Source organism: Crinia signifera, chromosome 4 (assembly GCF_055691185.1).
Source record: "Crinia signifera chromosome 4, ASM5569118v1, whole genome shotgun sequence".
NCBI classification, from domain to species: Eukaryota; Metazoa; Chordata; class Amphibia; order Anura; family Myobatrachidae; genus Crinia; species Crinia signifera.
The window spans coordinates 223639828-223667141 of NC_139220.1; the positions used below are offsets into that span (position 1 = coordinate 223639828).

Below are 27314 nucleotides of genomic sequence, written 5' to 3' on the forward strand. Positions count from 1 at the left end.
ATGTATTTTAGGATGATTTGCTTGTGAACACTCATTCCTTATAACAGTGGTGTAACAACAAATTTTGCCCCCCTCCCCCGCCTCCTCCCTGCCGGTGGCCTTTCCCTGCAGAAGCCCATGCGTACAGCTAAATACACACTGTAGTGTCTAGTCAAAATATTCTTACCTGCTCTGTCTATTTGGGGCTACGCATCACTACCGCTCACTGTGTACACACAGGGCTATTCCGGAAAACCATTTAAGCGATTTTACTTAGTCAAAATGTCCCAGTCACTTCTGGAGATAAGCCGATGGCCATTCCCTGCAGCAGCCCGTGTGTGCAGCCGAATAGACACTGCAGTGTCTAGTCAAAATATTCGGTACTTGTGTAGTTTCACGACGGCAGCTTACGCTACGTTATCAGCATAGCCCAATGGCTGCCTTACTTGTGTAGTTTCACGGAGGCAGCCTAAGCTACGTTATCAGCGTAGGCTGCCGCCGTGCCGACAGGGTTAGTGGTTCTGTAGCGCGTACGTCTCCTGCCCAAAGACGGGGTACGGACGCAAGTGCGTCTCATTCACAATGAAGGAGGTATTTGCCAGTGTTCCATGTTACATACTAGCAAATGCCTCCTTTTCAAACCCCCACTATTCATGGCAGCCCGAAGCGTGGTGAGGGGACGCAATACGCGTCCTCCCGACCTTTTACATACCCCCACTATCCACGTCAGCATGGAGCTGATATTTTATAGTGTGGCGAGCGCAGCGAGCCACTAAGCCCGAAGCGTGGCCAATGTGGATAGTGGAGGTATGAAAAGGTTGGGAGGACGTGTAACGCGGGCCCTCGTGGGGCCTGCTGCGCTCGCCACATTTCGGGCTGCCGTGGATAGTGGGGGTGTTTCAGGAACACATTCACACCTGCCATATCATACATCTGAGACAGTAATGACGACATGTGTTAACTTGTACTTCTGACTAACTACGCTGGACGTGGGAACCCTATGCTGGATCTGACAGGGACGCTACTCTACTTCTGACTGACTACGCTGGCCGCGGGAACACTATGCTGATTCTGACAGGGACGCTACGCTGATGGCGTAACTGCTGCCGTGAAACTACACAAGTACCAAATATTCTTACCTGCAGTGTCTATGCAGCTAGGCAATAGCGATTCTGCAGGGCCATGGTTCGCTGCCGCTCGCTGTGTACACACGGGGCAATTCAGGAAAACCTTCTAAGCGATTTTGACACTGAGAAAAGTGATTATATGGATTCTGTTGTTTAAAGAGGCTTTTATCACAGTGATGTGTACAGTTAAATTAGATTGTCCTAAACTCACACTGTGTTGGAACAACAGAGCTGTCCTTAAAGGTGCATACACATGGAACAATGCCAGAAGCATTTCGACATCGTTCATGAGTTTATCAAATCGTTCATCATGCGTACACAGAACTATTTGATACACTTTACAAAAGATTGGTCTATGATCTTCCTGCATGCAGAAAAGATCATAGACCATCGTTAACAATTGTCGTGTACACGCATCGTTAATGATGCACTAAACGATTTGATCAGTTGATCGTTCCCATTAATCAGGAACTCCCACGTTGTCCTTCAAATCGTTTTGTGTGTACGGGGCATTAGTGAAAGCCTGACAGATATGTTGAACAACGGCTATACTTGATAAACCAGTTTACTTTAAGCTCTAATCAGCTATGTAATTATATATAAAAGCCTGTTAAAAAAAAACCCAGTAATTTCTAAAGTTTAAGAATCACATTCTTTTCTTTATAGTAAAGACTACATATACAAAGTAAACATATACACTGCATAATGTATTTATCATATGTAATTAAATAAATACATAAGTAAAGTAAAATGTTCTTTTACAGCCCCAAGGTCTCCAGAGCTACGTTTGGATCCCTTGAACTGCACTACGATAGCTGTGAGATGGCAACAGGATCCTGAGGATACAGCAACCATACAGGGCTACAAGCTATACTATAAGGAGGAAGGGCAGCCAGAAAGTGGACCTATACTGCTGGATGTGAAACACTTTGATTATAACATTGGGGGCTTAGGTAAGTGTGTAGGTCCCAGTAACTAAACATTCTCAGTGATTAAATGTGCTAGAGCCATTATCTCAGCCATGTTACCTGTGTATTATAAATTGGTATACATCCTGGCAATAATGGATGTGACAGGTAAGAGGAAATGGCATCTCTCTCTCTCTCTCTCTCTCTCTCTCTCTCTCTCTCTCTCTCTCTCTCTCTCAATACAAAATGAGTCATGTAAATAAAATATTACTGCAAAGATGTTTAAAAAAATGTTATGTTAAACAAATGTGATATAGGTAATAAACATAACAGAGGCAGATATGAGGCCTTACATGACAGATTTGTGATCAGCAGCTTAGAGTAGTCTTGCTAATTATAAACCATATTACACAATCAAATTTCAAGTAACATTGCCAGCGACATTATCCAAATTTGCCCACATTCATCTCACTCTCGAACGGGCTCTGTGATCCAGTGGATTGTGGGGGTGTGCGCAGCGCCCACATACACTCACAGGCACGCTTCTTGTGCCCTTAGCCTGTAATCTGATGGCTGGCACATTTGTACATCCATTACCAACTACGTTATACCGACCCAAGGACATTTAACAGAACCCATTGCACAGACACCATGTTTTTGCTTATTTGTTTACACCAGCTATGTGTATATTGTTAATATGATGCTAGATATCAAACAAAGAAATATATCATACTGAAATATATATCTGTTTTAATTGGTGTTACATTGGTGCAATCATTTATTAACAAAAACTCAATGCTATTAGTGGGTATACTGTGTATTGCAATATATGACATGTAATAGCCTATGCCAGTGGTTCCATATCTCAGTCCTAAGGGCACCCAACGATGTCAATTTAATAAAGCTTATAAAATTAAAAGAGACAATGTTCCTCAAAGCAACCAATCAGATTATGGGGCAGATGTATGAAGTGTTGTTATTGGGGAGAGAGGGTATCAGCGCACATTGGCATGTATTCAATGCTCCTATGTCGCCGTAAATAACGGTGAGTGTGCATGTTTTTTTGAGAGTAGTGAAGTTTTCTCTCATATTTTGTGCTTCCCTGTATTTAACTCTGTTGCTTCTCCAAAAATATTTTGCGAAGCTAACTCAGTTCACCCTGCACTTCTCCCCGGTGTTCGCAATGTCTGTTCAATGGGGATTGCGAGTCCTGCTGGTTTCTTTTTTTAGAGATGTTCTCCATTTTTCCCTCGGCATCTTTTTTAGGTGAACTGTAGGGTTATCTTTGTTAAAGTTGTTATTTTTTTTTATGGCTTATAAATTAAAAAAAAATGTACTCTAATGTATTTATTGCAAGTGCCATAATGCTGTACTTCTATATTAATTTATTTGGAATTTAATAAGTTATTTTAATGGTAACCAATAAGAAATCATTTTGGAATGCTCCTAGTAATTTCCCATGCTTCCTCTCTTCTTCCTCACCTAACCCCCAAACAGGCTTTGGTACTTGTGGAGTATCACGGCTCCCATCGCATGCCATCGCATGCCATATATAATGGCATGCGATGGCATGCAATTTTTGCAGTTTTTAAAGTTTTTTTTTTACAAAATCGCATGCGATCGCATCGCATGCGTTTTTTAACAGAAAAGCATCCAAATGCATTGAAATTAGTATCAAACATGTTCAATGGCCCCCAAATGTCATTTTTGATGCTGTACCACCCCCACTATCAACGCAAACCCGAAGCGTGGCGAGCGCAGCGAGCCCGCGAGGGGCGGCGGTACGCGTCCTACGACCTTTTCATACCCCCACTATCCACGTCAGCGTGGAGTTGAGAATAGAAAGTGTGGCGAGCGCAGCGAGGGGACGCGGACACCTGTGAAGCTCGCGAGGGGACGCGTATACCTGTGAAGGTATCCGTGTCATCTCGCGGGGCTCGCTGCGCTCGCCACGCTTCGGGCTCGGTGGCTCACCACACTTTCTATTCTCAACTCCACGCCGACGTGGATAGTGGGGGTATGAAAATGTCGTAGGACGCGTACCGCCGCCCCTCGCGGGCTCGGTGCGCTCGCCACGCTTCGGGTTCGCGTTGATAGTGGGGGTGGTACAGCCTAAAAAATGACATTTGGGGGCCATTGAACATGTTTGATACTAATTTCAATGCATTTGGGTGCTTTTCTCTTAAAAAACGCATGCGATGCGATTTTTTGCTATACGATGCACATCGTGGGAGCCGTGATTGTCCACAAGTACCCAGGCTTTTAAACACGCTAATAATTATAAAATAAATTAAATAAAAACACAGGGCAAAGAAACAATGCCAAAAGCACAACACAAGGATAAAGGCCAAACAGAACAAAATACACCCGTCTGCACAAACCCAATTAAAATAGTCACACAGCCATTTGTTGTAAAATAAATACTGAACAAAACATTAACCTTTCTAAACCTTTGTAAAAAAAATACAAGTCCACAAATGTGAGGAACACGCTGCTGAGATGAACACCCTGCTCAGGAATATCCCAGAATATCCCAGTCTGACCAGCTCACGTGGAGAGCAGGAGAAAACAGATCTCTCCAGTTACAGCACTCCCATTTGAACTTGCATAATTATGCTAAGTTTGCAAAAGGGGCCGGCGAGCTGGCCACACGTTGAATACTGAGGAAGTCAGAAATGAGGAGATGAGAAAAAGTGCCGAGCGCTTCAGCGAGATCACAGGGACACAGAACAGTGAGCGGTGAGACAGACTCTCAAAAAACATTGAATACTCCTCACTATGTGCACTGATACCGCTTCTCCCCCATGTAAGAAGGAGCCAGGATGCGGTAAAGGACAGGAACGCTATGTCCATATCGGCACTGCTATCTAAATGATAGCAGGCCGAATGTATGAATGGTCAGCATCGCTGACCTTTCCGCCCGCTGCCGGTTTTGCCGCTGCCCTATCTAAACAGCATTTACAGCGCTGTCCCTGCTGTTAGCTGTGGGCTGCGCTGTGTAAACTGATGCGCTATCTCCAGGAGGGGACATCGCTGGAGGGGGGAGTTAGCGCTCCCCCCCGCTTCGACAGACAAGATGTTAATACATAATACAGTATTATAGTGACGGGATAAGCGCAGCTATAATACATCTGCCCCAATGTCTGTATTTTCTCAATTGCATCCAAGAAATTGATAGACAGGATCTTATTGGTTGCTATGGGCAACATCGTCTTGGGCGTGCCCAAGAGGTTTAAGGTCTGTGACGTCAGCACTAGCCTCAATCAGCCTGTCTCAGTAGCAGATGTGTGTAAGGTCAGACTTACATTTACAAAGAGTAAAATCATTTGCTAGTGTCATAAATTGCGTATGGATTTAAAAGTACATAGTGAATAGCGATCCATATGCAATTCTGTCGCAAATTTACACAGGGCCTGCTTCTTGCTGTCTGGGCGGCAGATATCTACTCACTGTCATCTGCAACTTTGCACCATTCTGAATTAGGCCCAGAGTTTGGAAAATGCTGGCCTCTGCATTTCCAGACGTCAAATCCAGTGACACAGCCATAAAGAACTACCTTCTGTATACTATGCTAAGCAAGAATAGTACATTTCCAATGCTGACATCTTCCATTGAACATTAACAAACAGTAACAACTAGTAATTGTCTATTAACTGGCTTATGGGCCATATGCAGTAAGCTTCAACAGTTATAAAATGAAGAGTGATAGACAACCAACCAATCAGCTACTACCTGACATTTTTCGAACACAACCTGTGGACATGGCAGGTAGGAGCTGATTGGCTGGCTGTTTATCATTCTACATTTTATCACTTTTGAAGCTTAGTGCATCTGGCCCTATATCTGGCTGGAGAACTGAAAGCCCTACTGTGCCCTGCCAGATGAAAGCACATTTAAGAGATATTTAACCATCTATTATTATTATTATTATATCATATTTAGACAACCTGTGTAGAGTCTCATTGGTGTGGAACTACATAGCCAAGCATTAGGCTGAATGGACATGGTAGTAGTTTTTTTATTAATATTCTCTGATAGCATTGTGGCTGTACCCGAATGCTTTAAATTTGTGTGATTCCCAGAGTCTTTGATAATTTCCGCCTTTTCCAGCTAATTAGATACCCTTAATGTAAAATATATAGTCACTATGGGGGTTATTTTAGTTCACTCTTTCTGACAAAATCCTTCTTAGATGGACAAAACCATGTGCACTGCAGGTGGGGTAGATGTTACTTGTGCAGAGAGAGTTAGATTTGGCTGGGGTTTTACTTCAAAGCAAGATCTATATTGCCATGTAAAAATAAAGCAGTTCGTATTTACCCTGCACAGAAACAAAATAACTCACCCAAATCTAATTCTCTCTGCACATGTTTCATCTGCCCCACCTGCAGTGCACATGGTTTTGTCCATCTAAGAAGGAATTTGCCTCTAAGTGTGAACTAGAATAAGGGCCTATAGTTCTTCCATGCCACTATTGAAGTTATTATTACTTATTTGCAAGTTTCGTTAAACCTTTGAAATTAGTAATGAATCTAATCCAGATATCTGTCTATCCTCATATATACACGTATACGTATTTAGGAAATTGGATACCCTTTATGTCTGATACTTCTGACACTGCTCTTATAATTCACTTCAATGAAAAGCAAACATGGATTTGGATGTGTGATGTCATACATAGTTTACTGTAGAACAGCATACAGTAACCTTAAGGTGTCCAAACACTAGGACGATATGGCCCTTTTACATGTGATTTCGACCCATCGGGTCAATAAATTGTGTGAAAAGTGCCATATCGTATGCAATTTACCTCTGGTTCGGATCTGATGCGCGGTCCTGCGCGCATTGGATCCAGAGAACGTCATGGCTGCCACAAGGATTTATTGTATCCCGCTTGACCAGGAACGCCTATGATACATCATATACAAAAGGACTGTGTCCTTGTATCGTATGAGATTCTAGCCGCCGGGGAGCCCAGCAGGTAGTTGCCTAGGTATTGCATGAGTGGCTGCATCAGATACCTCACACAAGTGTATAGGGGCCTTTAGTTTTGCAGCTAACATAGCTGGTTTATTTAAGCTTATCCACCTGGCATAACAATTATTTGGGGAAAGAGAGGCTGCATGTTTTCCCATTAAAAATTTTAGAAACTGTACTCCACAAGAGCTGCACGTGAAAATTCTCCAAGTAATAATACAGGGGGAGAATCACAAATGTAAGGCTAATGAGGCTATTGCCACGCTAGTCAATGGACATTAAGGGGAAAATGGCTGAGCTAACACTGATCTGAGCTTGATGAATTACTATCACAGAAAGTCAGTGAGTGTGCTTAATCAGCAAGGCTTTCCAGCACAGGCTGTGAGTTTCTGAACATTATTAAATGAAGAGATGTGCAGTTAATGTTTCAACCAGTAACCTCCATGTGTTATATGCAAAATGACACATCCTCAACACACAGTTGCAGAATTGACTGCTACTGTGTCCTTAAGCTAATACCGCAGCCAATGTTTGTACAAAGACTCACCATCAGCTCACCATTAGACATGGCACCAATGGCAGGTGCAAAATGTCCGAGTGACCATGGATGTCAATGTCATTACAACTGCATCTGTAAATGCAATCACCGACCAAAAACGCTATTTTCAGGTTACCGTCCAGAAATATAGATTGTGAACTCCGCTGGGTCAGGGACTGATGTGAATGTAGAACTATTCTCTGTAAAGCGCTGCGGAATATGTGTGCGCTATAGGAATAACTGGTAATAAATAATATGTTTATTTAAATAAAATGAAAAAAATATTCATATATTTGATGCAATGATCATCACTTGAAGTGTTAAAATATATATAAATTATACTAAAATGCAGACTATTCTGATACTTCTCCATAATTGCCCTAGTTCAAAGAAGGATGCCCATGTATTATTGACCATACGTGCACATTCAGCTGACGTTAACATCAAAAGCATTTCACTTTTTAATGCCTTGAACATATTAATAATGAAAACCTCATTTACATTTTTGGATTTAATTCTGCAGTTTATGATGTCAGCATGTCAGCCCTTGTAGTTTCCTAACACACACACACGTTCTGGTATGTACCATATTGCATATGCTATTTAAGAATGTTATCCACATGTCAGCAATATTTCTTTAATGGGGGAAATGATCTTGCGGAAGGAAATTTAGACCCTGCCTCTTCCAAGTGAATTCTGTTGACTGTGAAGTAACCTCAATCTTATGGGCAGTACAGATGATGTAATGGTTAGCATTACAGCGCTGAGGTCATGGATTCGATTCCCACCGTGGCCCTATCTGTGCGGAGTTTGTATATTCTCCCTGCACTTGCGTGGGTTTCCTCCGGGTATTCTGGTTTTCTCCCACAGCCCAAAAATATACAGGTTGGTTATTTGGCTTCCAACAAAATTAACCCTAGAATGTCTGCGTGTGTATGTGGTAGGGAACATAGGGGCAGATGTATTATAGCGGTGCTTATCGCGCCGCTATAATACTTCCTGCTTCGCCTCATTAGCGAGGCGAAGCAGGAAAGGACATCGACAAGATGTATTAACATCTTGTCTGCCGAAGCAGGGGAGTGCTAACTCCCCCCTCCGGCAATGACCCCTCCTGGAGATAGCGCATCAGTTTACACTGATGCGCTGTCTCCTGTCCCCCGGCCTGCTCGACTGGGCATGCACGGGATCTCGCTGCTCAAGCGAGGTCCTTAGCGCAGCCCACAGCTAACAGCAGGGACAGCTCTGTCCCTGCTGTTTAGATAGGGCTTTGCCAGCCTGCTGCTGAGGAAGCCAAAACCGGCAGAGGGCGGAAGGGTCAGCGATGCTGACCGTTCATACATTCGGCCTGCTATCCTTTACCGCACGCTGGCTCCGTCATACATGGAGGAGAAGTGGTATCAGTGCACATAACGTGCGCTGATACCCCTTCTCCCCCATAAACCCCGGTCATACATCTGCCCAATAGATTGTTAGCAAGGGCGTAACTACCATAGGTGCAGGGGGTGCAGCTGCTATGGGGCCCAGAGATGAGGGGGGCCCACGTTGCCTGTCAAAGTATCATATGCTGTATACATTTTTCAGCATTAGGTGATAAATAGGGGCCCTTACAAACTTTTGCTATGGGGCCCACATGTATCTAGTTACGCCACTTAACTAGTATCTCCACTGGGGCAGGGACTGAGGTGAATGTTCAAATGTACAGCGCTGCGGAATATGTGTGTGCTATATAAGAAACTGTTAATAAATAAAATAAATCTATGTTAGAATTGTAGACAGTGGCTTAGCCAGAACTTCATGTGCCCCATAGCAACATTTTTAAGGGAGTCCTGTCCCTATGTAAAGGCGCATGTCAACAAACATGTGAGGGTCCTATATCAATATAATTTTTCAAACAACAGTGTGCCCTGTACCAGCTCTACCCCCAAGCACATGACATCATGATCAAGGGGTAGGCCACTAGCACAGGAATTACTAGTACTCACTGTACTGCACTATAGCCAGTATATGTCAGATAGCCCACACTGCACTCAGTGGGAGTTATTTTAAAGATAGGGGGCCAAATGTAATAGGGTGAGAGTTTCAGAAAGTGAGAGATTTTGGGAGAGTTTTCCCATGTTTTTTAAAGCAGCAATCAATTACATGGCAAAATCAACCTGGTTTTGCAATGTAATTGATTGCTGCTTTAAAAAAAAAGGGAAAACTCTCCCAAAATCTCTCATTTTCTGAAACTCTCACCCTATTACATTTGGCCCAGGATGTTCCCCATAGCAACCAATCAGATTCTACTCCTGATTTATTTAGCACCTTTTAAAAGATAATAGATAGAATCTGATTGGTTGCTATAGGCAACATCCCATCTATAAAAGAACCCCCATCTTAGTAAATTTACCCAACACACAGTTTTGGGAGATGCAATCATCTTGCAAGAAAGCAGGACCGTGAGCTCCACAGACGCAGCTGTAAATGAAACAGCTGAGCCACGGATAGGAGATGGAGTGCAGGCAGCAAAATGCTGTGCTGCCCTCCACTACTTGTAGTCACTGTGTGGGAGCCCCTGGCTTGATGACCCCTCCTGCCCTGCCTATGTACCACCAAGTGGTGAAAAATGTATATAACCAGGGCTATTTTTCAGTAGGCTCCAGCAGGAACTAAGGCCCTTATTCTAGTTCACTCTTTCTGACAAAATCTTTCTTAGATGGACAAAACCATGTGCACTGTAGGGGGGCAGATGTAACATGTGCAGAGAGAATTAGATTTGGGTGAGTTATTTTGTTTCTGTGCAGGGTAAATACTGGCTGCTTTATTTTTACACTGCAATATAGATCTCACTTTGAAGTAAAACCCCACCCAAATCTAATTATCTCTGCACAAGTAACACCTGCCTCACCTGCAGTGCACATGGTTTTGTCCATCTAAGAAATATTTTGTCAGAAAGAGTGAACTAGAATAAGGGCCTCAGTTCCTGCTGGAGCCTGCTGAAAAATAGCCCTGTATATAACACAAGGGCCCCTCAGCTCTGGGCACCGTAACAGCTGCACTCCCTGAGCCTATGGTGGCTATGCCATTGATTGTATATATAGTCTAGGTAATACACTGTATCTTGATACACTGTATCTAGATTAAAACATTTTTTTAAAACATTATTTATTATTTTTCCCAGTAACAACAGATGTTTTAAAAAAAAATTACACTTTCATTCTACTTTTACTGGATTGGTTGATGTTATCAAACTACAGCAGTAATTCATTTTTTCAAATCATCTAGGAGAGTTCAGATTATTAGGGGTTTATTTGCGAAATATCACGTTATAATCATGTTTGTGTCTGAAATTTAAAAGGGCAAAGATTTCACTAGTTGTACAATGCTAGTAAAAGTATTGTCCTTTTAAATATAGTGCAACATAATCAGAAAGGCCAGGTTCTACAACCCGACGATTTGTAAATAAACCCTCTAATATAACTAGCTTTAATGATATTACCATATTATAAATCTTTGGCCATTTCTTGCTTTCCCATGGTAAAAAAGCAAACAACAAAATTAGTTTGTCAAAATTCAGTTATAAATGTAAATGTAAAGCAGATGGGACATGTCAGCCAAAATATACAGCAGCATTAGTACTAGATCCTGGTAGAAGGTGTGATGTGAAGTCTCTGCTTGACATAGCAGAAACCAGTATTACAGGTTCTGGAAGTTGTGTTTTTCATTCCTCTATTTCATTTTGAATGTGTCAGTGTTTTAATGGGTTTCTTTGTGGCAAGCACTTTGAAGATCGAGTTGTCCGGATTTCATTAAGTGGTTTAGAGGAAAATGAATTATATGGCCATTTTCAGGAGGTTCAAGAAAGCTTTTATTGTCAGGAAAATTTATGCAAACCACTCCGTTTTAGGTGGGATTCTTGATGCAGAGGTCGTGCGGCAAAAGTAGAGGGAGAGAGAGAAAAAAAAGTTGGGGTGATGACCAGTTGAAAAGGTCTGCACTAATAATGAAACTTGGGGATTGCCTATTAAAAAATACATTGCATTTGAAGTGCTGCTTCAGTAGGATTAGGAGGAAAAAAGCTACCCTTTCAGTCAAATTTTTTGGAGTATTTTGTAATGTGGTAACCATATATAGTATGCTCTTATGGAGGGTGATGGACAATGAGACTTACACAAGTTTCATAGAGTAAAATTGCTCAGCGCATGCCTAGAAAACAAGCTGCACATATATCCGACCGGTCATGTGACTTGTGTGAACCTAACAGGTACACCTGCTTGCATCCAGAGAAATGGACCCGGATATTTGAGGGGCGGAGTAACAAAGGCTGAGGAATGTGAACAGATACAGATTGTCACAGAGGCATGTACCCTTGTTCAGGCTGTATTATTATCATCTATAGTGTCAAGGGTTTTTCAGGGGTTTACAATGTAGATCAGTGTAAACAGTGCAAACAGAATAAAAAAAATACTTTAAAGTACAAAACATTTCAAAACGAGGGATACAAGATATATAAACATACTGTAGTTTCATATGAAGCCAGAAGGGGGTATTCAATCCCGAATCTGACTGTTGGGACGTTCTCGGCAGTCGGATTCACGGGCCTTTTCTACCCATTCCAATTGTAACTCGACAGTCAGTATTCAGTGTTCCGAGTGTCGGGAACGGATGCTAAATTGTCGTAAACGCCGGCGGAAATAGCGGCACAGAATGAATACCCCTATAACACACAAAGAAATAGTGCAGACTATTAAACCCAAAGGTTTAGTGCTGTTGATAGTTCTGTTGTGGGCAATGGGGGAAGCTGATAGTATAAGCAAGGGAGTAAATAGCAGATGAGAGAAGTCCTTGTCTTCGAGGCAGCAGTGCCAAAAAGGGGTGGAGGGGACAGATAGGGGTGATACAAAGGGGAGGGACAGTGAGCAAGCCGAATGGTGGCCAGATGATGTAAAGTAAATCTTTTGTGACACTTATAGGTGATTATTTTATTTATGAAATTGTGTTTTTGTGTGCCTAATTTAGTACTGTTTTGCATTTATTTTGATGCCCTACAAGCAATGCGTATTTTGCAAGCAAAATAAATTATTAAAAACATGTGTATGTGATGTAAATCACATACTACCATGTACATGATCCCAAAGCATGGATTTACTGGGAAGAAATCATGCCAAACAAATCTTACTGACTTGTTGACTGGGTGACTAAAGCAATAGATGAAGGAGGGACTGTTGATGTAGCAAATTACTTTGTAAGGCTTTTGACATGGTCCCACATTGCAGGCTTTTAAATAAATTAGAAAGGGTCAGTTTGGATTCTTAGATGGTTAAATTAATAAGAACATGTGTGCAGTATAGGAAACAGAGGTTTGTAGTAAATGGAGTGGAGTCTCAGGAGAGAAATGTTACAAGTACTTTAGAATGTAAGCACTCACAAGCAGGGCCCTCTTCCCTGTGGAGGTGGTGTTTGAAGGGAAAACAGGGGAAAACTCATTAAGTAAACCCCCACTGCGTGCCTCTTCCATCCCTCATTACCCAAGAGTGTGGTCATTAGTCCGACTTTCGGGATCCCGACTGACAGCATGACGAGCGCAACAAAGCCCCTTGCGGGCTCGCTGCGCTCACCACGCTGCGGGTGCGGTTGCACGCTACACTTTCCACCTATTCTATACTCCCTCTGTGGGGGTCGCGGACCCCCACGAGGGAGAATAGCCGGTGGCCGTCGGGACCCCAAGTGTCGGGGTTTTGACTGTCAGGATCCCGACGTCGGGCTAATAACTGTCGGGATCCCGACTTTTGGGAAACTGTCCGGCACCCTTACGCAATGCCTCCCTGGCACTTCACTTGTTTTGTGCCTCTGCAGTGCTACTGTGCATGAGCCGTCTGCTAACCACACATGTGGCGGCCATTCTGCAGTGGAGAGCTGGGATCCTGTAATCATTTTTATTTTCTGACATGGTCCCAGAGCAAAATAGTTTGAGAACCCCTGGACTAAAGGATTAGTCAAAAAATGGAAACTTCAGTTTAATGCAAATTAAATGCACTCAGTGGCGTAACTAAGTTTTGGGCACCCCCCCGCCGTTAGGGGGGGTGCCCCCCCCGCCGCGCACCCCCAATCCCCCGCCGCCCATGCAAACCCCCCCCAATCCCCTGCAGCCTTACCTATCGCGCTGGTCCCGGCGGCTCCGTTCTTCTTCTGCTGAGGACCACCACAAAATGGCCGCCCCCATACAGCAGACAGTTTCAGAGAACTGTGTGCTATATGGGGGCGGCCATTTTGTGGTGGTCCTCATCAGAAGAACGGAGCCGCCGGGACCAGCGAGATAGGTAAGTCTGCGGGGGATTGGGGGGGTAACTATAGCACCGCAGCCCCCGGCGCCCCCACATGCACAGCGCCCCCCCCGCGGGGGCTGCGGTGCTATAGTTACGCCGCTGAAGGCACTATAATTGAAACTACTGAGGGGGAAGGGATTTAAGAGTCACTATTTCAGGTGACTTAAAGGCAGGCAGGCAGGCAATGTTACAAAGTAATAGAGGAAGGCAAGTCAGATGCTTAGTTGCATAGGGAGAGGAATCCAGTTTTGAAGGCCATATTTCCAGAGGAATATAAAATAAATACGAGACTATTCAAAGAAGCGCTACTGAAATATTACATGGGCTACACCACAAAACTTACCAGGGAGCTCCCTGAAAATATGTTAAGGTTTTTAACAAGGTACACATGGGATAAATTTGTCAAAGAAAAAGAAGTAGTAGACCACAAGGACACATGCTGAAATTGGAAAGAGGTAGGTTCAAACCAAACTGGAGGAAAAATTACTTCACAGAAAGGGTAGTGGATAGGCAGAATAGCCTCCAATCAGAGGTGGCAGAGGCTAAGACAGTACAGCAATGTAAACATGCTTGGGATAGGCATAAGAATGTCCTTACCAAAAGGTAACAAAAAAAGGGGCAGACCAGGTGGGCCAGTTTTTTTTTATCTGCCATCAACTTCTATGTTTCTGTGTATGCTGGACACATGGTGCAAACCTTGCTTTTGCATTTGATGCTTTTTAGTGAGTGTATTTTTTTCAAAGAGTATTTATGGACCAATAAATATGTTATATCTACAATTAGTTTTATTTCTGTACACTTCTCCACATGGAAGGGTTCCCAGATTGCTCACAATCCCCTCTTGCATTGTCCATTTAGTGGAAGTAAGATTATTTTCAGGCTGTTTTGATGCTACTCTATTACAGGGGATGGATGGAGGTATAGGAAGTCTCCCCCTCATAGATTCAGGGCAAGGACGGATATTCAGCACATGGTTTAATGACATTTTTGTTAAAAGAAGGGCAAAATCTCCTGGGATTGAAGAGGCCAGTAGGTGAAAGGTGATAGGGAGGCAGCACAGAAAAAGTGTCGCTTTTCTTCCTTGCTGGAAGCGATCAGGATTAAGCTCAACCTTTCTCCTGGTGTAGAGATTCCCCATCCTGACAAACACACATTGCTAATGCCTCTTTCACAAACCAGATCTCTATGGTTTTCAAACCTGGTAACTGATATGCTGAGTCCTTATTTATTAATAGTTATTGATATAATACACGCATATTGAGCAGTGCAAAGAATATTTAGTCACTTACATCTGTCCCAGTTGAGTTTAAAATCTATACCACTGCCACATGAACAAACATTCAAACTAGGATTAATGATTTGTCAGAAACCAGTTACTCTGTTTCTGTGTTTTTGAGCTAAATTATAAACCATTTATAGTCAAAACTTACCTCAAGTTTTGAAAATAAATTTAGCTAACTCGCAGTATTATTTATTTGTCTGCAGAGCAAATTGTTATGAACACAAAGCTTGCTGACTTCGTAAATATATCATTTCCAACAAAGCATACTAATGTATATCTCTAAACTTGTATTACGTCTTTAAAATTTGTCGGGAATCTATGACCTCGAAATTTTCTTTATTCTATGGACATAGGATTGCCACGTATTAACAGCTGGTGGGTGAAGCAACATGAAGAAAAATGGTATTGGCTGCGCTAAGTCACATAGGAATCAAAATAGATAAGATACATAATAACAATTAAAATAAAATAAATTGGTTAAACGTTATAAAAGGTATTTAGATATATAACATCACCCACATCAATTTGTGATGTTTCTCCTACCACTGAGTCCCAGAAAGTAATGGTGTGGAAGTCCTTCTGTAAGTCAAGGAAGGGAGAGTACAGGTTCCAGTCTCCTCAGCGATAGTTCTCCTTCTCCGGGTACCAGCAATATAAATGAGATTGCTGTCACCAAACATAATTCAGTAGCAGGTTACACCATCTGCTCATTCCTGTGCATACTCCTGAGAGGGAGCAGCCATCTTGCACAGTAAGATGCACTCCGATGGCAGGGAGACTTGATTGGGCCAACATAGTCCCGTTCCCCACTTTACAAAGTCCACATTTCCAGCATTGTATAGCAGGGGCAGGGCTATGATGGCATCCACTAATCCCATCAGCAGATGGAGCTGTATTGAGTGACTGGAGAGGTGGTGCAGTCAGGGCACAGGCCAATACTATGCCAAGAACCTCATATATAATATATAAAAATGTAAATGGTGTATGGTGCACCTTCTACTCTGTTCCTATGGTTTAGGGCACAGGTGGAAGTCAGATGCGGGCCAACTGTCCAATTCTCTGGGGGCCGAGTGTGCCACCCAATTTTTGAAAGCTTCCCGGCCATTCCAGGTCAATAGGCAAGTTTGACTCACAGTTACGTGCCCAGTCATGACTGCATGCAAGCTCACACGCCACCGAAATCTACTCTGTACCATGCGAGGGGATGTCTTTGCTAATCTCCTTGCATCATCCACTAGCAGGAGAAATCATTTGATGGTTGTCGACCATCAAATGGTTTCTACTGCCTTTGGAAATAAGTCAGTGGAAAAGTATGTCAGTTACCCGCCCCCGGCAGGCATCGGCCCGCCTGCGTTTCCTTGGGAAGGCCCAGCATTTTCATGAGGATGCCCATAATACACTGGGCATTCCCATGGTCCAGCGCCATTTCCCTCCCCGCAACGAATGGCCCGGTGAGTGTGTAACCATTGACATTTATTAATAAGGTTTACTGTCCAATATCCAATAATGGATTTTTATGTTGAAGTTTAATTTGCACCACACAGAGGGTGGTAATCCGATATGTTCTAAAACTTTCATTAACTTGAAGAGAAGCTTTAGGGCCTTATTTTGGTTCATTCTTTCTGACAAAATCCTTCTTAGATGGACAAAACCATGTGCACTGCAGGGGGGGCAGATGTTACTTGTGCAGAGAGAATTAGATTTGGGTGAGTAATTTTGTTTCTGTGCAGGGAAAATACTGACTGCTTTATTTTTACACTGCAATATAGATCTCACTTTGAAGTAAAACCCCACCCAAATCTAATTCTCTCTGCACAAGTAACATCTGCCCCACCTGCAGTGCACATGGTTTTGCCCATCTAAGAAGGAATGAACCAAAATAAGGCCCTTAGTCTGTGGCAGTTCTTTCTGGTAAATATGGAATTACTCCCAAAGACAGATATTATTTACAGCGCTTAAAAAAATGAATAATATTTTGGGGATAATGAACACTTCAATAAGCCATTTTGTCATAATGTAAAAAAAGTATTACTTTTAACAAAACTTGCGAGCAGGGCCCTCCGAACTTTTTGACGGTCTGTAACTGCCCAGTTTGTTTCATCACTGTTTCTAATGGTATTGTAAAGGGCAACAGAATTTTCTACGCTATATAAGAAACTGTAGAGGTGACTTGTAGCATAACAAGTTTCTGCTACAAATTAGGCCTAAACACATCTTTATTAAAGTAAGTTTTAAGTGTGGAAAAACTTTTAATTCATTCACCCAAAAGTGATTTGTGACCTTGTATTTATGTATAATATGCTATACTATCGGAATTTCTTATTGACCAAACCAGAACCCAGTAAGATAAAAGCAGATTCTGTCACTGCAGAAAAAGGGAAAGGCCCAATAGACAAAACACATCCCAAGAGCATGATTTATAGGTAGGCAGCTGGAATTCAAAAGCTAAAACTCATTGACCCTTAGATAATGGCAGCAGATCTCTGCTTTAGAAAACTCAGAGCCTCAAGGCCTTTCTCTCTCTGAGATGACTCTGACTTGGGAGCTGTGAGAAAAGTCTACGTGTATGGGCCAAATTTCAACGTATTTGTTAACACCAATAGGTCAGTGTGATTGTGGCAGAAAATGATGTGATAACACAATAGTCACATTCTAGCAACTGAGGCTTCCAGTATTTACGGCAGTTCTTTAAGCGGTTGTAATTCCTGCAAAATGATTTCCATTATGCACGTGCATTCCAAACTCTTTATGGCACTATGGGGCTTACATATTAACCTCCTAGTTACCTGTTAACTATATGGCTTTGTTCAGCTTGCCTTCCATCTTTTCCAAAACAACAGAAGGGAGCCTGGACAGAAGAGACCCGAACATCTGAGTTTCCCAGGAAAACAGAACATTTGTTATACAATGCCAAATATACCACAACTGTGAAGGAAAAATAGTATAATAAATCAATTTGTATTTATTTCTACCAGGAAACTAGTTCTGTCAAAAGCGCATTTAAAAAAATATATTTATATGTATAAAGTAACGTATTTTTAGGTTCCCAAAATCCATTTTCTACTTAAAGCTTATTCTTTAATTGAGCATTGTTTGTAAATAATATGGAAAGGCAACACTAAAGTGAACCTGTCAGCTACACGCTGAGAAAAGGCAACCATTTTATATAGCATATCATGAGCATATGTAAAGACGAGAGAGATAAAGTACCAACTAACCAGTCATTTTACAGGCTGTGTTTGTGGTGCCTATGCCTCCAAGTTACTTGGAACTGGTATCTCTTCAATATAAGTCAGTATATTCAAGAGATACCAGTCAATAAAACCCCATGTGGACCTTCCCAATGTGGACCTAATGCTTGTGTCGACCTTTTGACCCTATCGACCTTAGGCATGTTTACCGTTTTCATGTGTCGACCAACAGTGGTCAACCCAATGTATGTCGACCTTTATTTGGTCAACCCGGTTCTCAGGCCGAAAATACAGGCGATCGTGGCCGAAGCCATTCGTACACATTCATACAGCGGTTCGTCTGTGATCATACAGTTTCGTAAAATTTCCCCTGTATGCGTTTGGCCAAGATATATATATTGTACCCACAAGACGAAGACATAAATTGACAGGTTTAATACTGCTTTCTATAAACTCTATTGACCTACTGATATTACAAAGAGTGAAATTCTGTGTTTGCTGAGAAAAAACACACTCCCAATTGGCATAGTAGATCCTGTGGGGAGATAGCACTATACAGACATGTCTTGACATTAAAATCCCCTAAGAGGTTATTTATTTTTAGGTCTTATCTCAGAGCTATATATTCTGATATATTCAGCTTCGTCTCTGAGTATCAGTAGGAAAAGAAGACTAGGTGACAAAAAAACATAAATTAATCTACTCTACCGAAGATATGGAACAACTTTGGACAGTAAAAGCATACAATTTAGTTGCATATTCTGTACCCAAGTGATGTCAGAGACAAATGTTCTAATTAATTAACCTGTCAAGTCTTAAGAGCATGCAACACTCTTGTGTTTTTCTAATCTTAATAAAGCAGTGTTCTATATTTGTAGTCATATATCACTCAGTTCTCCTTCTTGGAGAAGGAGAAGAAAATAATAATAATAAAAATATTTGGGGGTATGACGTGTATAGTGGGGATATGATTGTGTAAGTGCGTGTTGTGTGTGTGTGTGTGTGTGTGTGTGTAGTGTGCGTGTGTAGTGTGCATAATACTTACCATCCACGATGTCCCCGGCACTCGGCTCCCCGCAGTCCCGCCCGCCATGACAGTCATCCCCTGCGCCAGGCTTGTACGCTATTAGCGTAGTGCCGCTGGGGGAGCTGGGAAACCATGTGATGCTCCCTTAGCGGTGACTACGCTAAATCGCCGCCATTGCTGCACCGCCGCCTAGATGTTTCACCCCTGCTGGCCGCCGCTGCATCCCTGCCACCTGCCCCGCCGCCCGTCCTTCAGCACGGACGATGTAAGTGAACCCCCCTGTCTGCCCGGCCGTCCCCGCCCGCCGCAGAATCCCAGTCCGATGCCCGATATTAGCCGGCTGCCTGGCAATGGCTACGCTGACATCGATGGAGTATGCATCTACGAATACGTTTAGGAAAATAATATGAATAACTTTATACTTGCCTTTGTAAATTCGAAAATATGAATTTATGGCCGTATACAGTTAGGAATGGCTACAAATATGGCCATTCATAGCTATTCGTATTTTAGTACATTTTCCCCACAGTGCCTGGGACAACAGCTAGAGTGCTTTAATATAACAATAGCTGATAATAGTTCATCTTCAAAGTCTGCTTTTCCCCCTAATACTTATATAATGGATAGTATTAATTAAAGTTTAACGGCTAGGTCAATTTTTAAATTACAGCATGTTGGCTTTCCAATCATTTACTGTCTTAGATAGTAATCAGGTTTAGTGGACTTTAAAACCTAAGAGCACCAGCATATCCACGGGCAACATATCCATGTTTTATTGATCTTCAGGTTGCACGTGACAAAACATGACAAACACTCTTAATAAAAAAAATTGAGTAAAGCTTTAGGCATACTTGAATTAAATGCAAGGTCATGACTTCAGTAGCCGGTTATAGACCATTTCGCCTTGCAGAGGCTTGAATATTTAACTGTTATTAAGTCCCCAGATTTCTATCCTTCACTCAAGAAACATCCCTTAAAGAAATAGAATTAATGAACTCTTGTAGCACAATTTTGCTGATCACTTCATCTTGCTTATATCCTTTTTATCTTTTTGACTCCATATTGATTGCTAGAACATTTAACTCCTATAATGAATTTTCTTTTAAAATAATAATTTTTGTTGAAATGCATCATACAAAATCATATCAAAATGAAATGGCGGCATGTACACAACAGTGACGGCTCATACCTTTTGGCAGGAGGGGGGCTGCCGCTGGCCACATTGCAGCCGCCAACCATTAGCATGAAAATGCCCAGCGTTGTCATGGGAACGTCCATGAAACACTGGGCATTCCCATATGCTAATGATGCTGCCCAGCGCCCAACACCCCTCTCCGCCCCCGCCCGCTGTGTTGGGTCTATTCACCATGGGTGCATGCACCCTGCATATGCACATGCACAGAAATGTGCACAGCGCAACCATCGTACCCCGTCCAAATGCAGGAAATCGGCGAATGGACCTGAATAAGGTCCTATATGTAAAAATATACAAAAATTAACAAAATAAAGGAATTATGTAAAGGCATTTATGTATATAAATGTACGTGTATGTAGTGTCATGGCCGGCATTCCTCACAATGGGGAAAATTACTATAGCCGGTGTCCTCTGTACACGGGAAGCCGGCAGATCCCAGCAGTATACAACACAGACAGTGGTGGCACTAGGCGCAAATAGAAGACAGGAAGCAATATCCTTGAATAAATATATATATATATATATATATATATATATTATATATATAAAACTAATGTAAAACTAAATAGAATGTGTTTATTAATAACCTTAAGTTTTGTTATTTACCTTTAACACCATCTGTACATTGCTAATATAAGCACTTTGAAATGCAGTCCCCTATAGCAAATGTGACATTTGGAAGTAGATAAAATAACTTATCACCCCCTGGGGGGTAATGAATGTGCTAAAATATAAAAAAATATAAAATATATACACATTGACAAATTTATAGGCACTTTTTTGTACAAGTTAATTTCACAGAGGGAAAACGTAATACTTTTTATAAATGGATAATAAAATAATTAGGAAATAATACATAGCAACTTGAAACATCTCTGCAAAAGTCTTTAAACAAAAAAACCCTCCAGAAAATAAAATACCTATTGTCCATTAATCATACTTCATGCCAAACCTTAGGCCTTTATCAATTGTTCTCAGTGAATGGAAGTCTCTATTTAGATGTGTGGGATCTTTCTAAGGTCTTGAAATGTCAAAGGGGAAGACTTGAAAAAACATTACTATTACCACATGAAAGAAGGAAGAGTGGACAGCCGAAGCATAGCTATGATGGTAATGTCCATTGAGAACTGACGGCACAGATTATCATACACATCATAGGTGGCAGAACAGGTGTGTGTGTGTGTCGGGGGGGGGGGGGGGGGGGGGGAATTGTGAGGAGGAGATACCTTATCCTCCCCAAACATGTGAGAGGCACCCACCACTGTATTGGGTCAGTGAGGCTAGGATCTAAAGTCATCATGGTATTGTGTTTTGGAATGTCTATAATCCCCTTCTTCTGGCTGCTTCTCCCTCACCACAGCCCTCCCCCCCCCCCCCCCCACCTCCTGTGCTCTTCTCTCCTCTGCACCTACCTCTACCCCTTATGGTGAGTGGTTTAGTTACTCTGGGTTGGCCAATACTTCGGGACCTGTCTTGGGTCTTCTTAAAGGTGCGTACACACGTACAGATTTTCTGTCTGATCAATCTGGTGGGAACAAAAACCTGGAATGTATGGAGCATATGACAATCAAAAATTTTGGTACTCTTTACCTAGAAGGGCGCCCGTCGCGGGCATCGCGGGTACATTTATGTATGGCCGCGACGCGACCGACGCGATGCCCGCGATTTCCCATTGAAACCAATGTTAAACTTTGAAATCGTGTCGGTCGCGTCGCGGCCGTCCATAAATGTACCCGCGATGCCCGCAACGCGATGCTCCCGATTTCCCATAGGAATTTATTTATTTATTTACAGTTTCTTATATAGGAATCAATGTTAAAAGGCGCGATGGACCCGATTTTACTGTTAAATGGCTCAATCCACCCGATTTGGCCATAGGAATCAATGTTAAATGGGCCACAGAGCCCATTAACCCTTAAATGTCCCCCCAAATTTTTAACGCCACCCCACGATCCACGCCAACCCGAAGCGTGGCGAGCGCAGCGACCCGCGAGGGGCGGCGGTACGCGTCCTCCGACCTTTTTCATGCCCTACTATCCACTAGGGCGTGGTGTGAGAATATAATAGTGTGGCAAGCGCAGCGAGCCACCGAGCCCGAAGCGTGGCGAGCGGACCGCGGATACCTTCACAGGTACACGCGTCCCCTCGCGGGCTTCACAGGTGTCCGTGGCGAGGTGGACACCTGTGAAGCCCGCGAGGGGACGCGTCTACCTGTGAAGGTATCCGCGTCCCCTCGCGGGGCTCGCTGCGCTCGCCACGCTTCGGGCTCGGTGGCTCGCTGCGCTCGCCACACTATTATATTCTCACACCACGCCCTAGTGGATAGTAGGGCATGAAAAGGTCGGAGGACGCGTACCGCCGCCCCTCGCGGCTCGCTGCGCTCGCCACGCTTCGGGTTGGCGTGGATCGTGGGGTGGCGTTAAACATTTGGGGGGACATTAAGGGTTAATTTGGCCTATTTGGCCCCAAATCGGGTCCATTGAGGCATTTAACAGTAAAATCGGGTCAATCAGCCGTTTTAACATTGTTCCCTATGGGAAAATCGCGGTGATCGCGGTCATCGCGGCATCCCGATTTCCCCGCGATGCCCGCGATGACCGCGATTTTTACCCACGACGCCAGCGATTTCAATCGCTGGCGCCCGTTCTAGGTAAAGAGTACCAAAATTTTCACCCAAATGCAGGAAAACAGAAAATATATATATGCTTTGATAAATTTGTTAAATATTCATATGTTTCTTCCTCCCATTACCGCTCAACTCCCCCTTAGTTTTCCTCTGTCCTCCTTGGACCTAACACCCTTGACCCTTCCAAATAACCCCCTAACCCCCCCGCATTTCCAGCTGGGTGCAGCTCAAAATTATACAATAAAAGAGGGAGGAGCCAAGTCTTATTATTGACATTCTCATCCTCAGTCAGGGTGAAGCTGTGTGTGCGAATCTAGTCTCTTCACCTTTTTCATGAAGGTGCTTAGAGACTTATTGGAGAAAGTGCATTATAGAAATAAAAGTTCTTCCCCCCCTCAAAAGACATCTTGAAATAATTTCACACTTATTTTGCAAATCTCTTTCAAAACCCACCACTTAGTCCTGAAGATCAAAATCAGTTCTTTAATGATATTACACTCCCTAAACTAAACTCAAATCAAAGAGAGGCCTTGGCAGGAGCCATTACCCTAGAGGAGATCAATTGAGCTATCTCTGGTCTTCCCTTGGGAAAATTGCCAGGTCCCAATGGCTTCTCTAGGGAATACTACAATCTGCTACAACCCATTTAGCCCCAACACTATTAGAATTATACAGAGAGAAACAAAACAATAGCACATTATTTCCATTGTTCAATGAAGCACACGTGATGCTTCTACCCAAGCCAAATAAAGACCTACACTAATGACCTCACATAGGCCAATTAGTCTGTTAAATGTTGACTTTAAACTATTGACAAAAATTATGGCCACTAGACTGCAGGTCATCCTCCCTTCGCTTCCAACGGAACACCAGGTTGGCTTTGTCCGGGGAAGGACATGCGATAAAAGCTATCCGCATGGGCAATCGCAGCAGTAATTATGCCGGGGGATTCATCTGGGGAAGACAGAATGCTCCTAAGTTTACACATAAATAGGGCCTTCGACACGGTTCTGTGGTCTCACTTGTTCAGGGTATAAGAGGGCAAAGCCTTTGATAAGGGGTTCATTGATATGATTCAATACTTTTACCAAATGCCATCAGCTTCACTATTAGTTGATGCACTGGTGGGAGAGAAATTCTTCCTGGAAAAATGGCAAACGACAGGGATGCCCATTGTCCCCCTTACTTTTCAATCTTTCCTTTGATCTCTTGTTAAGAAAGCTCAATTATGATCAGCATTCCAGGGTATAAAATCGGGTCCACAGGAAATTAAGATCTAGGCTTTCGCTGACGATATCTTCCTATACATTAGTAACTCGGAACAGTCCCTTCCTACTATTTTACAGCACATTTCATCTTCTAGTTCATTTTTAGAACTCATATTAACCTGGACAAGCCTATTGCCATGTCCCTAGGAACAAATAGGAGAACTCCAGCCTGGACTAGTCCATTTCACTTCCAATGGTCGAAAGACCACATTCCATACTTTGGAATTCTCCTTCCCAGGCAATATACACAATTTATATAAATAAAATATCGATAGAGCAATCCAGGTGTTCAGTAATAATATTATATCATGGGAAAAACTGTCACTTTCTTTTCTGGTTAGAGCTAATCTGCTAAAGATGGTAGCAATCCCTTGGCTGTTATACCCAATTCAGTCCCTTCAGATTTTATTGACAAAATCTGATATAACTCAAATTACCATGCTCATTAGACTATTCATTTGGAGTGGCGTAAGGGCTAGAATTGCCCTGAGGAAAGTCCAGCAACCACAATTTAATGGGGGTATAAATTTACCAGATATAGTAGTATGCTGCGATTTTGAGACACTGAAGAGATTGGCTCCATGAAACTGTGACATATAATGATACGGCATTGGAACAGACCTTTTTAAATAACTGTGACCGACCTAATCAGCTTCCTTCACCTTCACAACCAGGAAGTCCCTGCCTCGATTAAATTAAATCCCTTGCTATGGACAACAAAGAGGCTGTGGCATATCTTAAGACACAAGGCGGGTCTCAATCCATATTACTCCCTACACCTACCCCTCATCGGGAATCCAAACTTCTTGGACGGCATGGCAGCACATCCATTTACCCTGTGGAGAATAGCAGGAATCTCCGCCATATGTAATCTTGTCTCTATAGACAAAGAATGTTCTTTAACATACTCAGAACTGTCAGTCAATTTTGCAATGATTACCCCGTATCCTTTAGCGTTCTTGCAGATGAAATTCTATATTATCACGTTATAAGCCACCATTGGAATAATACCTTAGAAACAATATTGACATATGTGGGACCTACTAGGAAAGCCTTGTCTCTTCATTATAATTTTTTGAGACCCATACTAGATAATGTGAAAATATCGGGAGGAATGTCCAGTTGGCTGAAGCATTTTCCTACTTTGACAATGCCAGATTTGGAAAAAAGCATTGATATTTTCCAGGAGGACATTGTCTTCCAGCATGTATATTGAAATGTTTTTAAATGCATTCCACTATACATATCTCCCTCCATTAAAACGTTGTCAAATCGGAGCCATTAACAACTCTACATGCTTGAGATGCCACCAAACACATGTGGATATTTTCCATTGCTTATGGTCATGCCCTTTTGTCCAATATTTTTGGCTCCTAATTTGTAGATATGCGGAGGCCAAATTGATAAATCAGGTTCCATTCACACCAGAATGGACGGTTTTGGGAATATTTCCCTCCAATCAAGGTATGACTTTGCATAGTAAGAAACTACTACTGGCCCTTAGTGCTGCGGGCCGTAAGACCATTTTAAAGGGATAACTAGACATCACACCTCCGCAAATACCATTACTTCTACAAAAATGTAACTTTATTTTCAGAATGGATTGGATGGAAGCTATGCTTTCCAAGGAGAAGAAGTTAGCAGGTTGACGTTGACCCTTTGGGAACTTTATATCGGTAATTTATCACTTTCTACAAGGAAACAATTACATGTCAGTCTTAAAGATACTACCTGGTACCTCACTCAGCTAGCAGCGAACAATCCCCCGATAAATCTAAATTAAATGTATTTCTCTTGGCAATGACTTTTCTGGGCTTCGAGACTATCACAACTTAAGACACTCTCATATTTGAAATGCAGGATAAAAGACGAGACTTCCACACCAGTAGCTTTCCTTAAACAAGGCTATTTATTGTATTTATCGATCATATATAATTGAAAACAGTTTGTCATAAAAAAACATGTTTTACATTTGAATTATACAAATATTTGTCTACGGATTGTATTCAATCCTGATACTTGTTGTATAACATCCAATATGATTGTAATGCATTTTCAGTGATGCCTCAGTGCAATACAAAACAAACCCCCCCCCCCCCCCCCCAAACAATAATCCTCTAATACCCTTATGTTAATTTTATGATTAAGGACATATTCATTAAACTCACTCTGTCAGAAATCCCTCACAAAATGTAAGTATACCCTTACAAAAGGGAGTATTTCCCTTTTTTTCAATTACAGTAGCGATGACATTACCCATTTTATATTACGGGCGACATATTGCATAATTTACCAGGAAAGGTAACCTCTGGATTCTTCCCCGATAAAGTCACTGACAGTGGGTCTACAACATGAAGCAAAGCTATATGATCACTTTATACATCACGAGCTCCTGCCAGTGGATGTGGTTTTTAATACATCTGGGTGAAAATTAATTTATATGTAAAAACATTCCTGTGCTCCTGATTCACACCACAATAAACTGTATGAGCAGACTGATGACTTTACCCACATGATGAGGTTTATTTCCTAACATAGAAGTATATTGCATATATACATTTTTAGATTTTAGTACATGCTTGAGTGCCTAAAATATACATGTGCCCAGTGCATTAGCCTTTTTAAAATATTAACATTTTATTTAAAATGTCATAAAATTTGTTCTCAATTAGCATAAGAATAAATTGCTTATCTGATGTGATTCTGGATATGCACTCTGGTAAACCGAAATACTGAAATCCAAATGTCCTTCCTCAACAATGAGAATAACTGCAGATCCTGATCCCTGTTCCTCCACTCTGACAAAATGCACTGTACAACCTTGCTTGTTGAAGTCAGGATCTGCAGCTCATATCTTATGTCAAATTTGGCAAGATTTTATGATGTTTTAG

At 42.2% G+C, this 27314-nt stretch overlaps 1 protein-coding gene across 1 annotated transcript in view; it reads left to right on the plus strand.

The window, feature by feature from the left end:
* Positions 1-27314, plus strand: part of PRTG (protogenin) — a 128891-nt gene that overhangs the window by 51836 nt on the left and 49741 nt on the right. Inside the window, exon 11 of the mRNA XM_083183864.1 lies at positions 1871-2059. Coding sequence (XP_083039990.1) covers positions 1871-2059 — 189 coding nt within the window. The remainder of the gene's footprint in view (positions 1-1870; positions 2060-27314) is intronic.